Consider the following 21,141-nt stretch of genomic DNA (forward strand, 5'->3'; position numbering starts at 1 on the left):
AGACATGTTTCAGAAGCTCTCTGCACTCTGTCAGTTGAGTCCTCCACTCTAGCTCTGAAACATTCTGCCTATAGAGACCCTTTAATAATGAAACCTGGGGAGGGCATTTTTGCCATGCTCCGAACAAGTCTGAATATTTCAAAAAGTTTGAATGGGATTTGAAAGTTGAATGGATGTCAGAATATACGAAAGCTGATGAACACTGATAAACACCATGGGAACGTACATGCATTCAGCTGGTGATGCAGAAAATCTGAGTAAGAATACTGTTTTATTTTATTAGGTTGTTGTTGCTCTCACTGAACAACTAAATATGTTCATAGTAGAGGTCAACCGATATTGGATATTGGAACAGTTTGGAACAGGAATTGTGATCAGATGGGCAGTATTTCTGTGACTTTTTAAATTACTTTTTAATTGATAAAAAAAATCAAATGTAATTTGAAACAAGATATTTTGGTCATGATTAAGCCAAAGACTTAATGTAAAAACATGTCAAAATGAAGGACAATACACACAACAAGACACAGTTACACAGCAGAATGGACCTGCTTCCTCTGGAGCTGTACCTACTGATCATTTAACACAACCCTCCCCTCTTCAGCCCCAGTCAGGGATGTACGTCCCTGCATTACTGGTGGAGGCTACAATGTCGGTTTGAATTTGATTAATCGTTCAGACCTAGTTGTTATTTCAGCCATCAAAATCATGGGTCACCCGCTAGAAATTAGAATCCTGCTTTTGTCCAACTCTGTCTGAGATCAATGAACCATTGTTTCAAACCAGCAAGACACAAACTGCCAATGTCGCAATTCAAATTCAGCGCCTTCAAGCCATTTCACACCAAGCACCAATTTTTGTTTGAAAAAAGTTGCATGAAAATTTATAAAAACCTTTGGAAGGACTCAATTTAAGTGGATTTCCACCTGCAGCAATATATGTTTGACCAATAAAATCTTTTGTTCCAAATGATGTCATACTTCCAGGTCATAGCTAGCTTGCTGCCAAAAATGAGGGAACGTCTTGTCAGTTTGATTTGTCAACACCCGATACCTTATGACAAAAACATTGACGACTACCTCAACAACCAAATAAAGGAAAATGTATGCGTACAAGATAGCCAAGCAGCTGGGATACAATAAAGATGATAATGTAGCTGATACGTACTTGGCTGCACAGCCATCTGCCAGCCAAGTCCTTCTGCTCATGATAGTTCGTAAAAAGCCCTATCAGCACCGATTAATCAAACAAACCGTCAAATTGATCGACCTCCAGTGTTCTCTGGCCATTTTCTCACACAGGCTCTAAAAGAAGCCTTATATAAAAACATAGGTGACATACATTAATAGTTCACTACATTATTAATCAATATTTACTTCTGTATGATTTACAGTATAATACCTTCACACTAAACCAAAACATTACCACTTTGGATTATGTTTTTCTGCTTAGTCCTGATTTGCTGATGTCTGCTTTACACTGCTGGTATATTACAGCTAATATAACACTGACTAGAGAATTGGTAAGTCTATTGGTAATCAACACTTAAAATATTCAATCAATATATTTCACTTCACATTATTTGGCCCAAAACTTCAGTTATTTGCACATATCACTTATTATTAGACAGTCTCAGTATGCGTAAATGCAGTTCTTGAGTATAACGTTAAAATCTGCTGCATCAAGTTTAAATTTTAAGAGCTGCAGAAACTGCAGCTGTCATAAAGAAATAAACAGCAGGCATTAGAAGTGCACTAAGTATGACGAGTAGATGTAAGAAAATTTAATGATAAAAATGGAGGTGGTGAAAGTGGATGCAAAATGAAAAACAAAGTGATAAATTAGGAAGTGTTTGGATTCATTTAAAGTTGATTTAATTAAAGCAGCCATGGTATGATGAAAACAGAGCCATGTTTCATCATTTCCCCTGTCTTACATTCATCAATCATCATTCACAAGACAAAACTGCCATTTCTCATTTAAGGAAAGTGGCCTCAAGGGTTGGATTAACAAAAAATAATTGAAAGAAATGGAAGTGATGAAAATGATTATGAATTACAAAAAGGAAGTGATGAAATGTATCGGAACTGAAAAACAGAGCGATGAACTGTCATCTGATGTGATTAACTTGACGTTTTATTTGAAACAGTGTTGCTCTGATAACCAGCTGGGCTGTGTTACTGTCTACCACTCATCATTCACAACACTCAACTGACATTTATCATTTACAGCAAGCATTTTTTCTTACTTCTGCCCAAAATGTTAAACAAAAAAACCCATCCAGTGATGGAGTTTTTGGCTCTTAAAGGGAATCTTTGCTGTGTATTGTAACAAATCCCACTAACTATTATATATATAGTATATATATTATAATGTGTTCAAGCTCTATTCAGTGAAAATTGGTATTGGGCAAAGGTAAATTACAACAGTCTCATAAGTTGTTCAAATTGAGAAATTCATTGATGTCTTCACAGCAATAAATAAAGATATTAAAGAGGGATTTTTGGTATATTATATACAGTTAATACACTTCTGAAGCAGTTAAAAAGGTTTTCATGTGAAGGCTCTTTCATAAATGTATATGGTTGAATTTGTGCTCATTCAAAGGTGGTGCAATGGAGACTGGATGATTTTATAACAGTTCAGTTTGTTTGATGACAATGACGATTTCTTTGTTTCCCTGTCACAAAAGGGGGAATGAATAACAAGGAAAACAAAATAAACAACAACAAAAAACATTGGTAATGGCTGTCGGCCAGATTGTTATCTTAAACATCAGGATCCGCCCAGAATTTCACAATCGGTGCATTCCTATTTGTCTGGACAGGTGTTTGCTGTGCAGAATGGACACGTATGTATTCATTTATTTATTGACAAAACTAGAACATGGCAATGCATATCATTTGCACAGGACCCAACATGCATTGTTGTCATGGAAATTTTGCATGTGGATTTTTCTGTATGCCTGCACCGCTTTTTCACATCGAACTGGTGAGTAACAGCTTTGAGCCCCTGAGCAACTGAGTCATGTGAGAACCTTAACTACAACATATTTTCAAAAAGTTACCATGCACCTCTGGAAGCAGTTACAGTGAAAATAACTGAACGCTTAACACAAAATAAAGTCCTTTACTCAAACAGATTTAGCAGATGAGTTGCCATATATTAAATGCACATTCTTGTCTCTCACTAAATTTCTGTGTGTCTAAGAGTGAGGTAATAACTCTGAAGGGCACTATATGTCAGAACATGTGTGGGATGTAGTTATGAGTCACACGTTGAAAACTGGAGATAAACAGGAGGCAGCCACAGGTAAGGCATTTAAATCTGCATGTCAATCAAACCACAGTGACTCCTCCATTGCATTCTTTTGACTCATGCTTATCTCACAGGCTTACACACACCAGCACGTACACACACTCCTCTTACCCGTCTGAGTCTTGGTAGTTGATGTTGAGTCTCTTGGTGGAGCCCAGCAACTCTGGAAAAAGACAGAGAGGGAGAGAATGGAAAAAAGACCATTAGTATCTGGTGGCATATTTGTCTTCTCATCACAGCTCTCCAGAAATCCCTCCATCCCTGCCGGACCCCGTGTGTGTTTTCACAGTAAAGTTTTTTTCCCCCTGCATGTCTCCCCGTCATCACTTCTTCCATCAAACAACCTGACAGCCCCGACAGGATGGGGAGCTTTCCTCACCTCCTGCTGCCTCACCCTTCCCTCTCTCAGCTCATCTGACACCCTCACTGGCAGCCAAATGATTCATAAACAAATGATTCTGCCTCGCAGAAATGTACCATTCCACCTCATTTACACTGCTATCTTATCACAGCTCTTTGGAATTGAGAGTGACAACCGTAAAACACAAGCATGCCAGGATAAAACATACATACAGTCATTTTTCCAAAGCAGCACTTGGTGCAAAAATAGCATAAGTCAGTTAGCAAGACTGAACAGGTTTTTCTTTTCACTCACCTTGGAACAGACAGACTGCTACTTGTCCCATGTCTTACTCATTCACTCTGTACTCCAACAGGTAACATACTGTAGTCTATCATATCGTCCCTTTCTTTAGTCCTGCTGCCACATGTGTTGTCACGATAATTTCTATTCATTTACTTTCAGACTGATCACAATGTCTCATATTAAATATCAGTTGCTTAAACTAGTTGTCTAACTGGTTCCAGCAGTTACACAATGGAAAAAAATCCTTAGGAACCCCAAGAGACAGCTAAAAAGCAGTCCAATGGTTGCAATGGAAGCACATCTATTGCTTAAGTTTAAACTTCTATTGTGACAACAATAACTTCTTCTACAAGCATAATCCTCTTTTCTCATCATCTGACCCCAATCACATCTGGCCATCAGCCCGATGCTCTACTAACCCCTTAAAGCCTCATTCTAAATGGTATCAAACTACCAGACTTCAAAGTATCAGACATACATCTATCTTCAGCCTCTACTGAGGGCTGGAAATGCTCCTCCACAGCTAAATATCCTCAGACATCCTACAGCAGAGATCTACTGTAAAGCCCCACTGTTCACCAAGACCCACACAGGAGCCTGACTGCCAAGGCCTCTGAATACAGAGCCATTCATCGCACTCAATCTCCCTTACTGTTTTCTCCCACTTAGGTGTGGAAAATCACATAAGTGTGTCTGTGTATGTGTGTGTCTGTGTGTGTAGGACAGAGAGACAGGAAAAGAAAGAAAAGTGGAGCTGGCGAGAGGTTGAGGTTTTAGATTAACGACTAGTCAATTAATCCATCTGATTTAAAGAACCATCTTGCGTTAATTAGGGTTGTAGAGATACATCAGTTTGGATCGAAAGACTGATTCAACTATCAATGATCAAATATTATCTATGCAAAAGTGAAATCATTGAAGCATCACATCATTTTTAAGATAGGACCTTTATTTTGAAACTCCCATGGCAAGTCTGTGTCACCATTTCTGTCCCCAGTTCAAACAGTCCTGGTGGCCTAGCATCAGGCAGCTATCAGCAAATATCACATCATCCTCCAAAGAATCAATATACAGTCAGGTCCATAATTATTTGGACAATGATACAGTTGTCATCATTTTGGCTCTGTACACCACCACAATGGGTTTTAAATGAAACAATGAATACCTGCTTAAAGTGCAGACTCTCAGCTTTCATTTAAGGCTTTTTTCAAAAATGTAGTATGAACCTTGTAGGAATGACAATCATTTCTTCACACAGTCCCCCGACTTTAAGGGCTCATAAGTATTTGGACAAACTAACATAATCATCAATTAAACAGCCAGTTTTAATACTTGGTTGCAAATCCTTTACAGTCAATGACTGCCTTAAATGTTGGACACATAGGCATCATCAGATGCTGGGTTTCTTCCCTGGTGATGCTCTGCCAGCCCTTTACTGTAGCTGTCTGCACTTCCTGCTTGTGTTTTGGGTGTTTTGCCCTCAGTTTTGGCTTCAGCAAGAGAAACGCATGCTCAATTGGATTCAGGTCAGATAATATGACTTGGCCATTGCAGAACATTCCACTTCTTTGCCTTAAAAATGTCTTTGGTTGCTTTTGCAATATGCTTCAGGTCAATGTCCATCTGCACTGTGAAGCATCGTCCAATGAGTTTTGAAGCATTTAGCTGAATCTGAGCAGATAATGGTGCCCCAAACACTTCAGCTTTCATCCTGCTGCTCTTGTAAGCAAGACAAGACTTCACTAGAATAAATACAGAGGGTTTATCACAAGATGCAAACCATTGGTTAGCCTTAAAAATGGAAGGCCAGATTAGAGTTTGTCAAAAACCATCTAAAAAGCCTGTACAGTTGTGGATCAGCATACTATGGACAGATAAAACAAAGATCAACTACCAGAATGATGGGAAGACAAGAGAAGGAAGAAGGGAAGGAACTGCTCATGATCCAAAGCACACCACCTCATCAGTGAAGCATGGTGGAGGTACTGTTATGTCATGGCCATGTATGGCTGCCAGTGGAACTGGTTCTCTTGTATTTATTGATGATGTGACTGCTGACAAGAGCAGCAGGATGAAAGCTGAAGTGTTTGGGGCACCATTATCTGCTCAGATTCAACCAAATGCTTCAAAACTCATTGGACGATGCTTCACAGTGCAGATGGACATTGACCTGAAGCATACTGCAAAAGCAACCAAAGACATTTTTAAGGCAAAGAAGTGGAATGTTCTGCAATGGCCAAGTAATATCATCTGACCTGAATCCAACTGAGCATGCGTTTCTCTTGCTGAAGCCAAAACTGAGGGCAAAACACCCAAAACACAAGCAGGAAGTGCAGACAGCTACAGTAAAGGGCTGGCAGAGCATCACCAGGGAAGAAACCCAGCATCTGATGATGCCTATGTGTCCAACATTTAAGGCAGTCATTGACTGTAAAGGATTTGCAACCAAGTATTAAAACTGGCTGTTTAATTGATGATTATGTTAGTTTGTCCAAATACTTATGAGCCCTTAAAGTCGGGGGACTGTGTGAAGAAATGGTTGTAATTCCTACACGGTTCATACTACATTTTTGAAAAAAGCCTTAAATGAAAGCTGAGAGTCTGCACTTTAAGCAGGTATTCATTGTTTCATTTAAAACCCATTGTGGTGGTGTACAGAGCCAAAATGACGACAACTGTATCATTGTCCAAATAATTATGGACCTGACTGTAATTTCATGGTGTGATGAAACTTGATGAAACTACTTTTTATTGGATGAATTCAATGTTCAACACATGTATCACCAGTCTAATGATGATAAAGCCTGTGGGGACAACAGCCCATATTTCTGGAGATCCCGTATAGCCAGCTGATATCTTGGTCAAAACTTTACCTACCGCTCAAACGTGATTGGTCAGTACTATCCCCACTACAAACAGAAATCTGAACACTTTTGATACCAAATCTGTCAAGACTAAACAAATAATAAAGTTGCTTGAAAAAATTCTCAGATAAGTTGATAATGAAAATTACTGTTAGTTGCAGTTGCAAACTATAAAATGAGATGAAATTTGTGATAAATCACAATGATCCTTTAAGTAGAACTGTATAAATAAAACTTGTGGGGAAAAAACGGATTACATCATAAAAAGTGAATGCTTAAGAGCAGCAGTTGTAGCCAAAAAAAAAAGACAATATGAAGCAATTTGTGAATTCATAGCATATAAATGGGTTCCCACTGGAGGACTGATTAAATATTCAATCCGTTCTGCTTTATTGATGTTATTTTCAACTCAGAAAAGTTGTAAAGGGAAAAATATTCTGATTTCCAGCACAGCTGTGGTTTCTGTGCATAAAAAACAGATGAAAGGTTCAATAAAAGCACAAAGAGAGTTACAAACTAGAATTACCGCCTCGCGGTTGTATGCCAACCAACCAGCCAAGTTGCTGTTTACATCCATATCTGTCCAGACTCATATGTACCCACAACAGTAAACAATACTTAAAATATGGATGGTGCCACAAAGAAGTTACAAACTCTTAAGCATGGATGCCTCACACACACACACACACACCTTCAACTCAGCAACACAGAAGATCTATACAATCTACACATTTTGAAGATGAACATCCAAGATTAATGTCCCCAATTCAGTATCTAAACAAATGTCTCCCCTTCTGTTTCAGAGATTTGATGTTGAATAATGGCCAGAAAATATTATGATGTCACAGTGAAGCTGACCTTTGACTCACTGAATATAAAATACCACTTCATTATTTTAACCAATTAGACTTGTGTGACTTGAATTTTTGGCCAAAAACATGCTTTGTGAGGTCACAGTGACCTTTGACCACCAAAATTTTATCAATTCATTGCTGAGTCCAAGTGGACATTTGTGCCAAATTTAAAGAAATTCCCTCAAGCAGTTCTTGAGATATCACATTTACAAGAATGGGACTGACACAAGGTCATAATGAACTTGACCTCTGACCACTTAATGCTATCAAGTTCATTTTTGGGACCAACTGGACATATCTGCCAAATTTGAAGGAATTCCTTCAAAGCGCTGTCAAGGTATCAGGTTCAAGAAAATGAAACGGACCAAAGGTCCCAAGGACCTTGACCTTTGACCACCAAATTCAGACCAGTTCATACTTGAGTCCAAGTGGACATTTGTGCCAAATTTGAAGAAATTCCCTGAGGGCATCCTGGAGATATTGTGTTCTATTAAGACGTAAGGACTTACATACAGACAGACAGCTAACCCAAAAACACAATGTCTCCAGCCACAGCTGTCAAGGGTGCAGAGGCATAAAAATATTCTGCTACATTTCTGCAATGGAACCAATTTGTAAAATCCACTGACATTCCAGACTATCCCAAAGACTTTACGATATTCAAGGAACTTCATACAAAATGTCTACCATTTTTTCTGTAGCTTTTTGGATAAAGCAGGCATTCTCATTTCCATGGTTGGGAGTTCATTTCCCATTGGAGTCCCCCGTGTCACAAATGCACACATTCACAGCCCTGCAGGAGGTCTTGGGGAAAATTTCCAACCAAACCGCAACACTGATGTACACAAACTGGGCAAAGGCCTGCTTTATATGTCATGTAATAACTTATAGCAGTCCAGTGAAGTTTACATGCAGGCCTATTATGGAGCTGTTGCTGCTGAAGATTCATGCATAAAAAAGGAGCCTGAAGGCACAAAAAGGCACATTGATAATGAGACAGATAGAGGGGTTGGGCGTTGGGCTGCTTGCCAAAACGGGGTCTAAAGTGTCCCAGCGGTATGGAAAGAACAGGGCCTTTCAGGAGTTCTAGTTACGACATGAGCCGGCATTCCTCACATAGCACACCCACCATGCTATCCTACTCGCTCGCTGTCTCTCTGACTATGTATCTAAACTGTCAACTCCCTTTTCTCCCCTCTGTTTTCCCTCTCCTCCCTCCTTCCCTCTCGGCACAAAAGTAGAGGGGGGCTCCTTCTGACAACAGGATCAATTAATGTACCAGCGTGTTGACTCTTGGAGTGTGTATGTGTGTGGCCCCACCCCTCACCCCTAGGACTTGGTGCAAACAGATGTGTAGTAAATTTGAAGCACTGTGTTTTCTTGCAGAGACAGGGAAATTACAGACTGTGCTCCCTGCTGAAAGACAATGTCCACGGAAACAAAAATTATTGAATGCAAAAAGCTGGGGAGTTGTCAGTGTGGAAGCCCTCTATTGTTTTCTAGGGTCACAACAAACAAAGCAAAGATACCACGTGATGCTGTGCCTTGATAACCTTATCAGATGCAGAAGCAATGCTCTAAATTACTGTTGTTGTACTCCCTGTGCACCTTTTCTAGAACAGCTGAAGCATCCTCGACAGAAGAAAGGGATCTTGATGCTTTGATGTGGAGGACGTAGTTCACTAAGGAGTGAAAGAAATAAAGAGAGGAGGAGGAGGAGGAGAAGACAGGGAGAGGGAAAGATGAATCTAAACCTCCATTCAGGTGAGATAAGGGGAATGTTTTTTTGTGTGTCAGGTGTGTAAACAAGTAAATGCATGCAAGGTCTTTTTAAAACACTAACTGCGAGATCAGACAAGTGTGCAAATAGCTCTGAACCTCTTCAGAGTAAGAACAGAGAAGGAGAAAACGCTGGAAAAATGTAAATAAAAAATATAATCTGGCTTGCTTGTGTTTCTCTCCTTTAACAAGACTGCAGCTGGCAGAGGCTGCTGCTGTTTTGGTTTGCACGGCTGCAAAACTCATTTTAAAACGTCTTTGATCACGGTCCACACATGTAAAAAAACTGGAAGGAAAATGCATAAAAATAAGAGGGAAAAAAATCACATTGCATTTGTCTGTTAAGGCACACTATATAATTTTACATGTTGGCAAGAGATAACTGTACCATATTCAAGGATTTTGATTTTACTGCTGGGTTCATACTACACAATATCAGCCTATTAATGGCCTGACAAAAGTGGGTCGTCGCGAACGAAAATGAGCGTGAGGCACGACAGTGGCTCATTTTATCCTGTGTATTATGTCACAGAGGGACACAACTGACACAGCCATCTGGGATGCCTAACAACATCCCAGCAAAAAGCCTGAATGTCAGGATCTTTTATCTTCTTTTGTGTAGTTATACAACAAATGGTTCCAGCATTTACATCATTATTGGTGCTGTCAAGTGGAACAAGGACGCTGATAAGTGGCACCTCCATTTCAATCATTAAAGCCCGGTACACACCATACGATTTTGGGATATCCCAGATGCAAGATGACCAACGTGAAAGAAATGTGGTGAAATCTTTGTTTGTGGCTCTAAAATGGTGGTCCTATGTTGCACATTGAGGTTCAAGGATGGCCTTTGTCAGGGTCTTGCGATCATAGATAGCCTGGGATAAAATTCTGACGGTATCAGAAATGCGGCATCTCACTGCGTGACTGCTGTCACGACCTGAGTCTACTAACCAACCAGTAGAAATGCAGCATGAAATGACTGATGATGCTAGAAGATGCTAATAAATGCACTGTGAGCTCAAAATTTGAGCAAAATGACAAAATTGACACGTCAAGTTGGTCTCTTTTACGTAGCCATGACTGCCTCCACATTCTCCTCCTACTCTTCTTCTTCAGACTTTTCCGATAAACATAAATGCCACTATAGCCAGGGCTCGATTCATGTCTGTTTTTATTTGTCTCTTACCACTACAGCAGCATAGAGGGATCATGCAAACTGATGACATTTTATTCTTGCGTATTGATACTGATGGATATAGATCGTAGCCTGCAATTCAGTAGGCACTGTCATCATACAGTCTGCATATATCAAACTTGATGTTGTACCCAAGTTTATTAGATCCATGTTGCAAAGTGTAGCTTGCATTAAACCTAAAAGATCGTTAAAATCTCACAGTCTGTAGGATGCTTAAGGTACATCACACAAGTCACACAGGGCGGCGACTGATCAGGCTCCAACATGTAGTCCACTGTTTCTTTCAGCCAAATCACAGCAAAATATTTTGACTCTTTGGGTGCTTTCACACCAAACCTGTTGGGCTCAGTTAAAACAAACTCACCTCTGCTTGCGTGGTTAGCACGATTCATTTGGGCTGGTCTGAAAGCTGTGAGTCGAACCCTAGTGCAAACCAAACAACCTAACAGGTGGATCCCGGTTTGCTTCCAAACAGACTCTGGTGCGGTTCATTTGTGGTGTGAAAGAAAATGAACCAACCACAGGATAGTATGATAGCAGATATGGGATTTTAGCATGATTTCAACAGCTAAACCAAGAATAAATCCATCTGCTCATCCTCAAATCTGTCCGAAAACTCATAACTGATCCTAATAAAGGCCATGTATATGCCATAACCTATTTATACTAATGCATACATGTAACCATGGTAACACATATGCACGTCAGTGAGGATATTTTCCCTGATTAAAAAGCTGTTAAAACTGCCATAATTGTATCTGACTCCATGTACTCACTCTGTTTATTAAGTCCATTTAAAAGTGTGTGACAGAGATCCCACAGTATTAAGCCCCGAATCATTACTGTACAAGACGCCTTCTTTTCATCCTGTCTCTATGTTAGTCATAATTCATGATATGTGATTGATTTGCAGTCTAATAATAAGGCTTTCAATCAGTTATTTCTCTATAAGCTGTTTGTGACACCAAAGAACATAAATACAAACACTTCAGAAGCATTCAAGTGCTTCTACATAAACTTCTGTCGATAGTCTGGTGCATTTTAAATGTTGCTTGGTACAAAATGCTTCTCACATTGTACTGATGGTAAATGTAGTCAACTTGTTGAGTGCGCAGCTTTCTGACATTTGCCCTTTTATTTGAATGTCTGAGCATATCTGAAATGCCTTGTCTCACTGCATATTTTTGACGCCTTTTGATGCCATGTCACCTTGGAAATACATGTAACTCTAAAAGAGACTATGCAAGTGTCAAGATTGACTTCTCTATTTCAACGCTGTTGTTTTGACAAAAAAATAAAAAATCATCAGAGATAACAGTGGTTACTTGTAGGATTGGCTGTTTTAAATTGTGTTAAAGTTTTCCCTCTATCTGGAAAATATTCCTTGGATTTCTACCACAGGCAATTCAAACCCACTCCTACCCACACCAGCTTCTCATTAACTAAAGCAGAAAAGGACACTTGTCACGAGTCGTGGGTTGGGAAGAACCTCCGCACCACAACGTGGAGGAGGTAGCCAGCATACAAACAGTGCAGCCACAGTGGCCTGGGGCGAGACCAAAATACAGGGGCGCGAGTAAAGGGGGTAATTTAAGGTCATCATCTCTCTCTGGTGATAAATGGTTTGTGGTCAGGTAAGGACCTCATCAAGGGAAACACTTATGTGAGGAACACATCCATCTGACTGCACTGATTACTGAGAGGGTAAACACAGTCCCTCAAACCAAACCACCGAGGCAGAGCGGGGACCTGGCTTTACTCCAGCTGTCCCACAGAATTCCTAATAAGGCTCCAAAACATGATTAGGAATGTACTTGTTTCTGCATGCAACACACTGTTGTTGTTTATTGCAACCAGGTCTATCATAACACATGGTTAATATTACATGATTTAAAAAGTTGGCAAACAAAAAAGAAATGCAGGTTCATTATCATTGACGCTGTCTGCAACCTTAAATTAAGCCAGCTAACAGTGTCTCCAGCTTGGCCTCAGCATTGTCAGCGTCCTTGGCAGGTGGTGAGGTGGTAACCAATCCCCTGTCGGAGTGAGCATGTGTGTGTATGAGTGTTTGTGTGAGGAGTGTAAAAACTATGTGATTAAACTGGGATGTTAAGTCTCACCAAGTGGGAGCCATCATCCAGCTCTCTGTAGTGAGGAGGACAGAGAGAGATTGCCTGTGTCAGCGTGAGCTGCTGCTGCTGCTGCTGTTACTGCCACGGCTTTCCAAAAAAGAGAAACGTTACTCCAGCTTTAAAAATAATTCCAACAAAGTGGTGAGACTTTTAGCAACAAATGTGATATTGTGGTATCTGATGCTGTGGGGATGTTTTAACGTTGCACATAAGAATTGAGTAAAATACAAGTAAGACTGAACTTTTTAAACCCAGATTGGGCCTATAAGCCTGTCTCAATGGCCCATTAGCTTCAACTGATTTGACAAATCTGTAAGATAGTCATCAGTGCTCAAAGTTTGAAAATATCAATGCCCCAGGGCTGAACATAAACCAACAAAAAAAACAAATGGACAGCTTACAACATAGGGATCAAATTCACTGCAGCAGAACCAGAGATATCGTCATTGTTTCTTCCACACATTCCTGTTCCTTGTCAAAACCTGCCGCCAACATTACCCATAATGCAACTTGACTGGCTATGGTTTAGTAAGACGATTACGTGTCTTATGCTAGTAACAGCTATAATGTAGCCTGGAGCCGTGACACATGACATTACTGCAAAGCTCAGGGTTCCATTCCATCCTTGGGACCTTTGTTGCATGTCAAACCCCTCTCTTTCCCCCTGTTTCCAATCTACTCTGTCATCTGTCAAAAAGGTGAAAATGAAAAAAAAGTCACTGTCTGTCAAATATGCTTAGCAGAGACACCTGATTGTCAGATGTAATCACCTGTAATACTGGTAAGTCACAAACCAACAGTCTGATATGTGATGAATGTTAATGCTGAGATGAATGGAGGCCCCTTCAACTGCCTGCAAATGAGAAACCAACTTGCGATAAAATCAAGCTAGGCTGAAAAAAAGACGCTTCTCTTTCCATAAAACTGCTAGGGAGATGCTGTATTCAGGTGATGTCGTGCACAGCACGCGCCATCAGATATTAGTCTCTACTTGTGGAACAGCAGAGATTGATAAAGCCAGCCAGCAAGGAGAAACAATGGGGCCAGCATATTTTCATATCTAACTCAAGTCTGACTTTTTTTTTTTTCGACTAAATGTTGAGTTGCTGAATTTTACAATGAGTAAGGGCCTACGTCCACACTGCATTTTTCTTTAGAGGAAAAGTGCTGGGGAGTGCTTTATCCCGGCACTTCATGACTTTTTTTTTAATGACGTTCTCCACACAGTATGTTTCTATGACAACAATATTTTGACACTAACATTAGCTAGGTAGCTAACGTGACACTACATTGACACCACACAGTTAACATCAAGCTCACAAAGCAAACAGTAATAAAAGCACAACACTCACCAGCAACATTCACTGTCTGCCGGCTGATCTGCTCCCAAAAAGTGAGCTTTTCTGTCTTTGCTGTGACAGTAGACAGTAAACGAGCTAAGGAAACAGCACTGACGTCACCAGCGCCTTTCCTTCAAACATTGGACAAAAAAGACAGAGTACTCTGAAAAAAGATGCATGTTGTTTTTTTAATTTGCATAAATACCGTCATGTACTGTATACCCCAGTGAAATGTCAGGAAGGTAGAGGCAATGGCCTATCCCCTCCTTTTTCTCAGATAACACCCATCTTCAAACTCAGCCACCTTTCTAATCTCAACATCACAGCCAAAAAGTTTCATGACTGCATCTTGAATGGTTGTGTCTGTTTACAGACAGACATATACACACCTGGCAAAGTATTCAAAACAGCTTCTGTGGCAGCTCCTGCTGTAACAGGCGTTTCCAGGACCACATTTTGCTATGATAACAAACACAGACTCACAAGGTGAAAAAAATACCAGCCCATTGTCCCAGCTGGTACCAAGCCCTAAAGCAACATCAACATCAATCTTTTTAGGTGAGTGAGGGGCAGCCCAATGTGGTTTCCTGACAGTGCTACCAGAACACCTTTTGTTTTACCACCGGTTCTACAGGGAGACTATGGCTCTGCTGTACACAGACTGTGAATGGAAACAGAACTGGTTTGCTTGTTCGTATGCATATGTGCGTGTCTATAACAATGTATTCAAATAAAAAGACAGCTCTACAGTTCTACAAAAAGTAGGTTGTGTGCATGTACTGTAAATGCAGCTTGAGTCTACTGGCAGAGTCTCCTAACACTACAGAGGGAAGAGAGGACAGTATAAACAGTGCACACCACACTCCCAAGGGCACACACATACACCAAATTTGTAAAGTGACACACTTTAGCTTTATCAATTCTTCATCATTTGCTCCACTGCAGCATCATTTGCTGTAAGAATAAATGCTGGAACTAGGTCTGGAGAAAAACCCTAAACATCAAAACAGCTCTGGGCCCTATTATCCAATAAATTTGCTCCATTGTTAAAAATGTAGAGAGTAATCTCCCGTGGTGCCTCTGGCAACTAGGTCAGACACATTCGATATTCGCTGACAATGAGCCAGTGTGGAAATGAAACAGATCATCTGAAGTGTTGGGTTGCATCGTGCGTATTAGTGTGTGCAGGTGAACCAGCGTTGCTACATCTGTATACTTCCAGTTAAACAGCAGGAGATTAGAAGAGGCATAAACACACCTGCAGGTTTCACGTTATATAACATGTCTCAACCCTGCACCTCAGGGACAAAACACTTTACATACCATTCAAATTATCTGTTTACTCCATTTACACAACTCACTGCAGAGCTCCCTCTTGATTTCCATGCTCTGGGTTACACCACTTCACTACCTCAAAATATTGACTTGCAGAGAAACTCATTTGTTGGTTATATATATAAATCTGCCAGCCATCATTATAGCAATAATGTATTTTAGTATTGTTTTTGCATACCCAGCATACCTTAAAGATGCACCAAAAATCATGCTTATTCTATTTCTTTCACATGCAAATGACCAAAGGACATCTCTGGCCATACATAAGACACCTAATACTGAACCTGAACAACACATTCCCATTCTGTTGAGAGCAGTACATGAGAAATCATTAATGTAGTAGTTATATTCTTTTCTATCTGCTTGGGAGGATGAAAAACACATTTCCTATAATGGGCAACTACACAAAGTTCTCTCAAAGAGGCTACATGCTCTGCAAATGACCTTGACAGCTATACAAATCTGTGCAACCAGAGAGGCGTACACTGAAAGTAGAGTTACAGGATGAGTACATTTCTGTACGCCATAACAGGCACATGATGGGCTCTTTTGAGACTGTGCAATTAAGTTTCTGAAAATTAAAGGCAGGACTGATACTAAGAATTATTTTCAATAGATTATTTATGCAATAAAATAAAAATAAAAATGCCCAGCAGAGGTCAGAGGTAAGGTCTTAAAATTGTTTGACCAAAGGTCCAAAACCCAAAGATGTGTAATTTCAGAGGTACAGTATAAGACAGAAAAAACCCCAGCAAATCCTAAAATTTAAGCAGCTGAAACTATAGAATGCATTTTTTTTTGGATAAATTAGTTAAATGACTGAATAATTTTATGTTGATCAACTAAGCAACTGACTCATTGTTTCGGCACTATTTAAAAAGGTAAAAGTTTGTAACAGCAGTCCTCTAACATAGGCTAAATATTAGTGGTAACTATAACCAGAGGCAGTGATGCTTTTAGCTTGGCCTTGTGCTCCACTGAACACAACTAGTGATATTTGTGGATGGGACACTGGTGAGGGATCAGGTTTACTCAGAGCCCAGAATGCTAAGTTTACATGCCAGACTTCATTTCAGTGTATGAGCAGACCAATGACACTATATAAAGGTCAACAATATGCCTCCACTTCCTCCCACTGTACAAAAATTAACCCAAAATATTCAGGATACAGCCCTGCCATTTTGCACTAGTGACATTATTTTGAGCCAGAGTCTGTGTCATAGCGATCTCCATGGTATCGAGCTTCTGCCTTCCAATCAACTGGCAGCAGCACCATTGATCACGAGCATACCAATTCGCACACAGCCGTCAAGCGTGTTGTCACACCCCATGTTTATAGCATCAGAATATTTAATAACACCAAAATTATCAGAAAAATTAACCCTTGAACATACAGCAGCGTCATATGATCGACCCAAAATGACAAAAAAAACAACTATGGGAAAATTTTATTTGATGTGTACTTTCAATTTTTTTAGTTTGGCCCATAACCCATCCACTAACATGAAGGGGTGGGGTTTATTGACAATACTGCCAGCTTCCAAGGTGTGATCGAAATGTTTTGGCTTCGCTTTGGGGGAGCCATGTCATGTCGTCCATCGTTATTATAAAGTCTATGGAGGAGATTCTAACCCTTGTGGGTCTACCAGTGGAACAACAACATGCCATGGGCTGCAAAACATAAGAGCCACCTAGGAAGTATACACATTTTACCAACCACTTCTTCAAAGAATTCCACGGGTACACCGTCCTGGTGACGTGACAAGGACTATATTTCAGGGGGAACTTGCCATTTTTAAATTGGGAGGAAAAAAAAGCAAAACAGACAGAATTTGGATTTCTTCAACATTACCATAATTGACATTTTTACCCAGAAGGCACATTTTGGGCACTTGGGGTATGCAGTTGTACTTTTAGTACAGATACAGGTAGAGGTGAAGATAATGCTTAATTTCACAGGTCCACAATTTTCTAATAAATCCCAGTAGGTTTACAGGAAATTTCTATGTAATTAGTAGCAAATTCAATAGCTCTTTCCAGGAAACCTCCTTAGGGTGCTACCAGGGTAGAACAATCATTTATCATCCAAAAAGGTACAATGAGAGTATGACACTGGCAATCACATTTGAACATGTTTACAAGAAGAAACATAACTGCACTCGAATTAGGGCTGGGCAATATATTGATGTTTTATCAATATGATGATATAAGACTAGATATTGTCTTATATTTTGGTGATGGTGTTGACTTTTCTTGGTTATAAAGAATGCATTGTAATGTAATTTTCTTAACTGTCGTTGGCCTTAACCCACTTGTGCATTATACTCACATTACTGAAGAAAAATCTCATTGTGTAAATGTTTTGTGAAAATATCAACAGTCAACCCTAAAATATTAGTGCATTATCAATATCAAGGTATCTTGTCATAAATATTGTGACATTTGATTTTCTCCATATCGCCCAGCCCTAACTCAAATATTTTTAAAGGCTACATGATTCCATGATTATCCTAACCAACTACAAAAAAAAGAACAAAATACTCCATCCCCTTTCATTTTTGTCTAATGGGATATTCCCTTTCATTATTTTTCTCTGTGTGTCTATTAGCAAGGCGGACGAGGAATGACAGAAACCAAACCCTATCCCAAGACCATGGCTATTACTGAAGAGGACCAGGATGTAATGAGAAAAATCTGACACAGGTTCAAAAAGAGTTCACCAGCCTGGAATTGGAAAACTTTTGTATATTTGCTGAACAGCTTATGCTGGCTCATCACCATCTACCCTTTGATGCTGTGGAGTTGTCTCCAGTGTCTGCTGTGTGCAGCAGTTTACCACTGTCACTTTCCTTTTAAAATACATTTTTTCAAAGAGGCGAGAGTTTTCCATCTCACTAATGATAGTGGGTACCTTGCAAGGTGACTTATTTTATACTTGTGTTACAGTATCTAAAATAAAGTCAAGCTCAAGTTGATAAGGAATGTAAAGAGTTGACCTGGTTTTAGTCAAGTCCTGAGGGGTTCCACCAACTCTTCGCTCATCTCCATTTTAAAATAGTGAGGATTCAGTAGCAAAGCCCCGAGGCCATCTGATTATCCTGCTGAGGTCGAAAAACAAACAATAAAATCTATATTACAAAGGCTACTTTGCTCAGTGACCCCTCCGGCTACTGACTTAACTGTCATGATTATTGGACTTAGGCCAAACACCAGCATGAGGTCACACTCTGACATGGATGGAAAAGTCATTACATTTCTCATTTAACCAAAGAGGTGAGGATCAATATGATCTTGTCCCCACATAATGTAGGCAACTGGGTGAATGAGAAAGTATGTTACTGAAATATTTGTTTAGGACAAGGTTTAGGATGAGGGCTGAAGATAATACATGCTTATAGACTGGTCTGATCAATCACCTAAACCTATGATGGAAGTATTAGCTTGACAAACCATACCTTCGAATGATGCCATTTCCCCAGCTCCTCTCAGACTTGAAGGGATAGTTCAGATTTTTTGAAATGGGGTCGTGTGAGGTACCATTCCATAGTCAGTGTAGAGTAGATGTTAGTCAGCACAGACAGCAACAGCGATCTCCGACGGAGAACTGAAGCCATTAGGCTATATCAGACTCCACTGAAAAAAAAAGTGATTTAACATTGCTACACGCAGGAACTGCTGGCCTATCACTGCCTCAGTGGGTTATCTTGTCTATTATAACTGTGTGACGTTTAAAAGAGTCACATAAACTACCTGATCGAGGCAGTGATAGACCAGCTCCTGTGTTCAGCATAGATGGGGAACTGGTGATAAGGGTTTCCCTGTGGGATCTGGCTGTCTTACAGTTAGGTAAAACAGCATACACTTAATCTGTTATTTTAGGTTGGACTCTTTTTAGGTGGCTAAATAACATTTTGCTGGTGCCCCCCATCCACAGCAGTAGATTGCTTAGTTTCTGAGTTGGCACTCCTGCCACTTCTCCTAACTGGAGGCTTGCCAACTGACAACTACTGTATGAAATACACAAACTATGAATAAGTACGACATACAACCCCGCTTAATAAATACTAGCTATCCCTTCAAGGCTGAAAACTAAACCCTCGACTGACCATTTTTTGGCACAGACCAAAATGTGTCCATAGCAGCGGGTATTGTAAACTGTCACGTTGAGCTGCAACAATTGGTCAATCAATAAGTCAATCAGAAGAAAATTAATTAGCAACTCTTGTGATAATCGATTTATTGGTGCAGTCATTTTTAATGTAAAAATCCCTTAAACGGCACACCTCGCATGCTACAAAGGCTTCAGTACCTCCAGTCCATCAACCACTCAAAGTGTCTCACATCACTTGCCACATTCAACCTTCACACACACATCCACACATTGACTGCAAATGCTGCATGCAAGGTGCCAATCTGCCCATCAGAATCTAATTTAATCTCATCATTCACATGCAAAAGAAAAAAAGAAAAGAAAAGCACCATATCATCTAAGTGAGACTCGTGATAAATAGTGCACTGAGTTTATATAACAACTGATGTATAACTAAAGACACCGGATTGAGGTGAGACAGTTTTTTTCATTTGTAAATTTGAGATTTACAGTTTTGCAATCTTGAAAATCTGCTCTGGTCTGTAGGGAAGACCTGATGATGAAAAACAAACTGCACAAAGGTTGCACTGAAAACTTGAATATATCAGTGAAGCAATCTCTGATTCCACTTGTTCCTCCCAAGTCACAGGTTTGCCTAACACACACACACACACACACACACACACACACTGATGTGTGTGCCTAAATTACATCCAAGACACTGTTATCCAGACACTTCTCATTGCAATGAATGCAATCTTATTCTAAGGCACAGTAGCCTATCAAGCGACTACAAAGCCGGGAGATACGAACAGCCATCACAGACGGTGATTTCTATTTGCTTCCAATTGGGGTAAGAGACGGGAAACAGTGCGATAACGCAGAAGATCAAAGCCTCAACAGCAGCCTCTCCTGCTGATTCTCATTACCGCTACCAGACACGGATACAACCCAATTCCCATTTGGGAGGCACAATCCTTACCCATACACATACAGTATACACATTCATGTGAATATACACGCAATGAGGCCTCCTTGTCAGACAATCACATTATCTTTGTCTGTACAAGCACAAAAACAACTCAGTAAACTCAGAGAACCCAGCCAACAGGTATGTATTTTTTTCATCTTTCCACAGAATCAAATTCAAACACATGAACACAGTTGTAGGGCATGTAGAGGCAGAGAAGAAACCAGTGACACCATGCCTCGCACCCTGAATGCTACATTCATGCTCCTGCCTGAGTGACGGGAGTAAAGAATGGAGCTCAATGAGGATGAGTGCCAGACCCAACAATGTGCAGCCTGGAGCTAGTAATAAAAGGCTAGTTATGCTAGATTAAATAGTGCTGTCTCTCGCAACCACACACGCACTACTTAATTCCTTTGGTAAATTCCTAAGCAATCCTAGACAAGCTACCCCATCTGTCAGGGGAGGAAAGGGGTCAGGATTAATGTGTGTGTGACTGCGTGTGTGTATCTGATACAGTTTAAGAGTAGGTGAACTCAAAAGCCGTTCACACACTACTTGGCTGCTACCCAAATGTCTGGCTGATAAAGTAGAGGAGTGATTAGCCCAGTTAGC

At 40.1% G+C, this 21,141-nt stretch overlaps 1 protein-coding gene across 3 annotated transcripts in view; it reads right to left on the bottom strand.

Moving 5' to 3' along the window:
• caskin2a (CASK interacting protein 2a) overlaps nucleotides 1-21,141 on the bottom strand; it is a 78,481-nt gene that overhangs the window by 42,276 nt on the left and 15,064 nt on the right. For 2 of the 3 annotated variants that reach the window (XM_033611979.2, XM_033611978.2), the window contains exon 3: nucleotides 3,430-3,481. In XM_033611979.2, coding sequence (XP_033467870.2) covers nucleotides 3,430-3,481 — 52 coding nt within the window. Of the gene's footprint in view, nucleotides 1-3,429; nucleotides 3,482-3,973; nucleotides 4,432-21,141 lie in introns of those variants that run through there. The other variant, XM_078163131.1, reaches the window with a different exon arrangement.

Source organism: Epinephelus lanceolatus, chromosome 21 (assembly GCF_041903045.1).
Source record: "Epinephelus lanceolatus isolate andai-2023 chromosome 21, ASM4190304v1, whole genome shotgun sequence".
Classification (NCBI taxonomy): Eukaryota; Metazoa; Chordata; class Actinopteri; order Perciformes; family Serranidae; genus Epinephelus; species Epinephelus lanceolatus.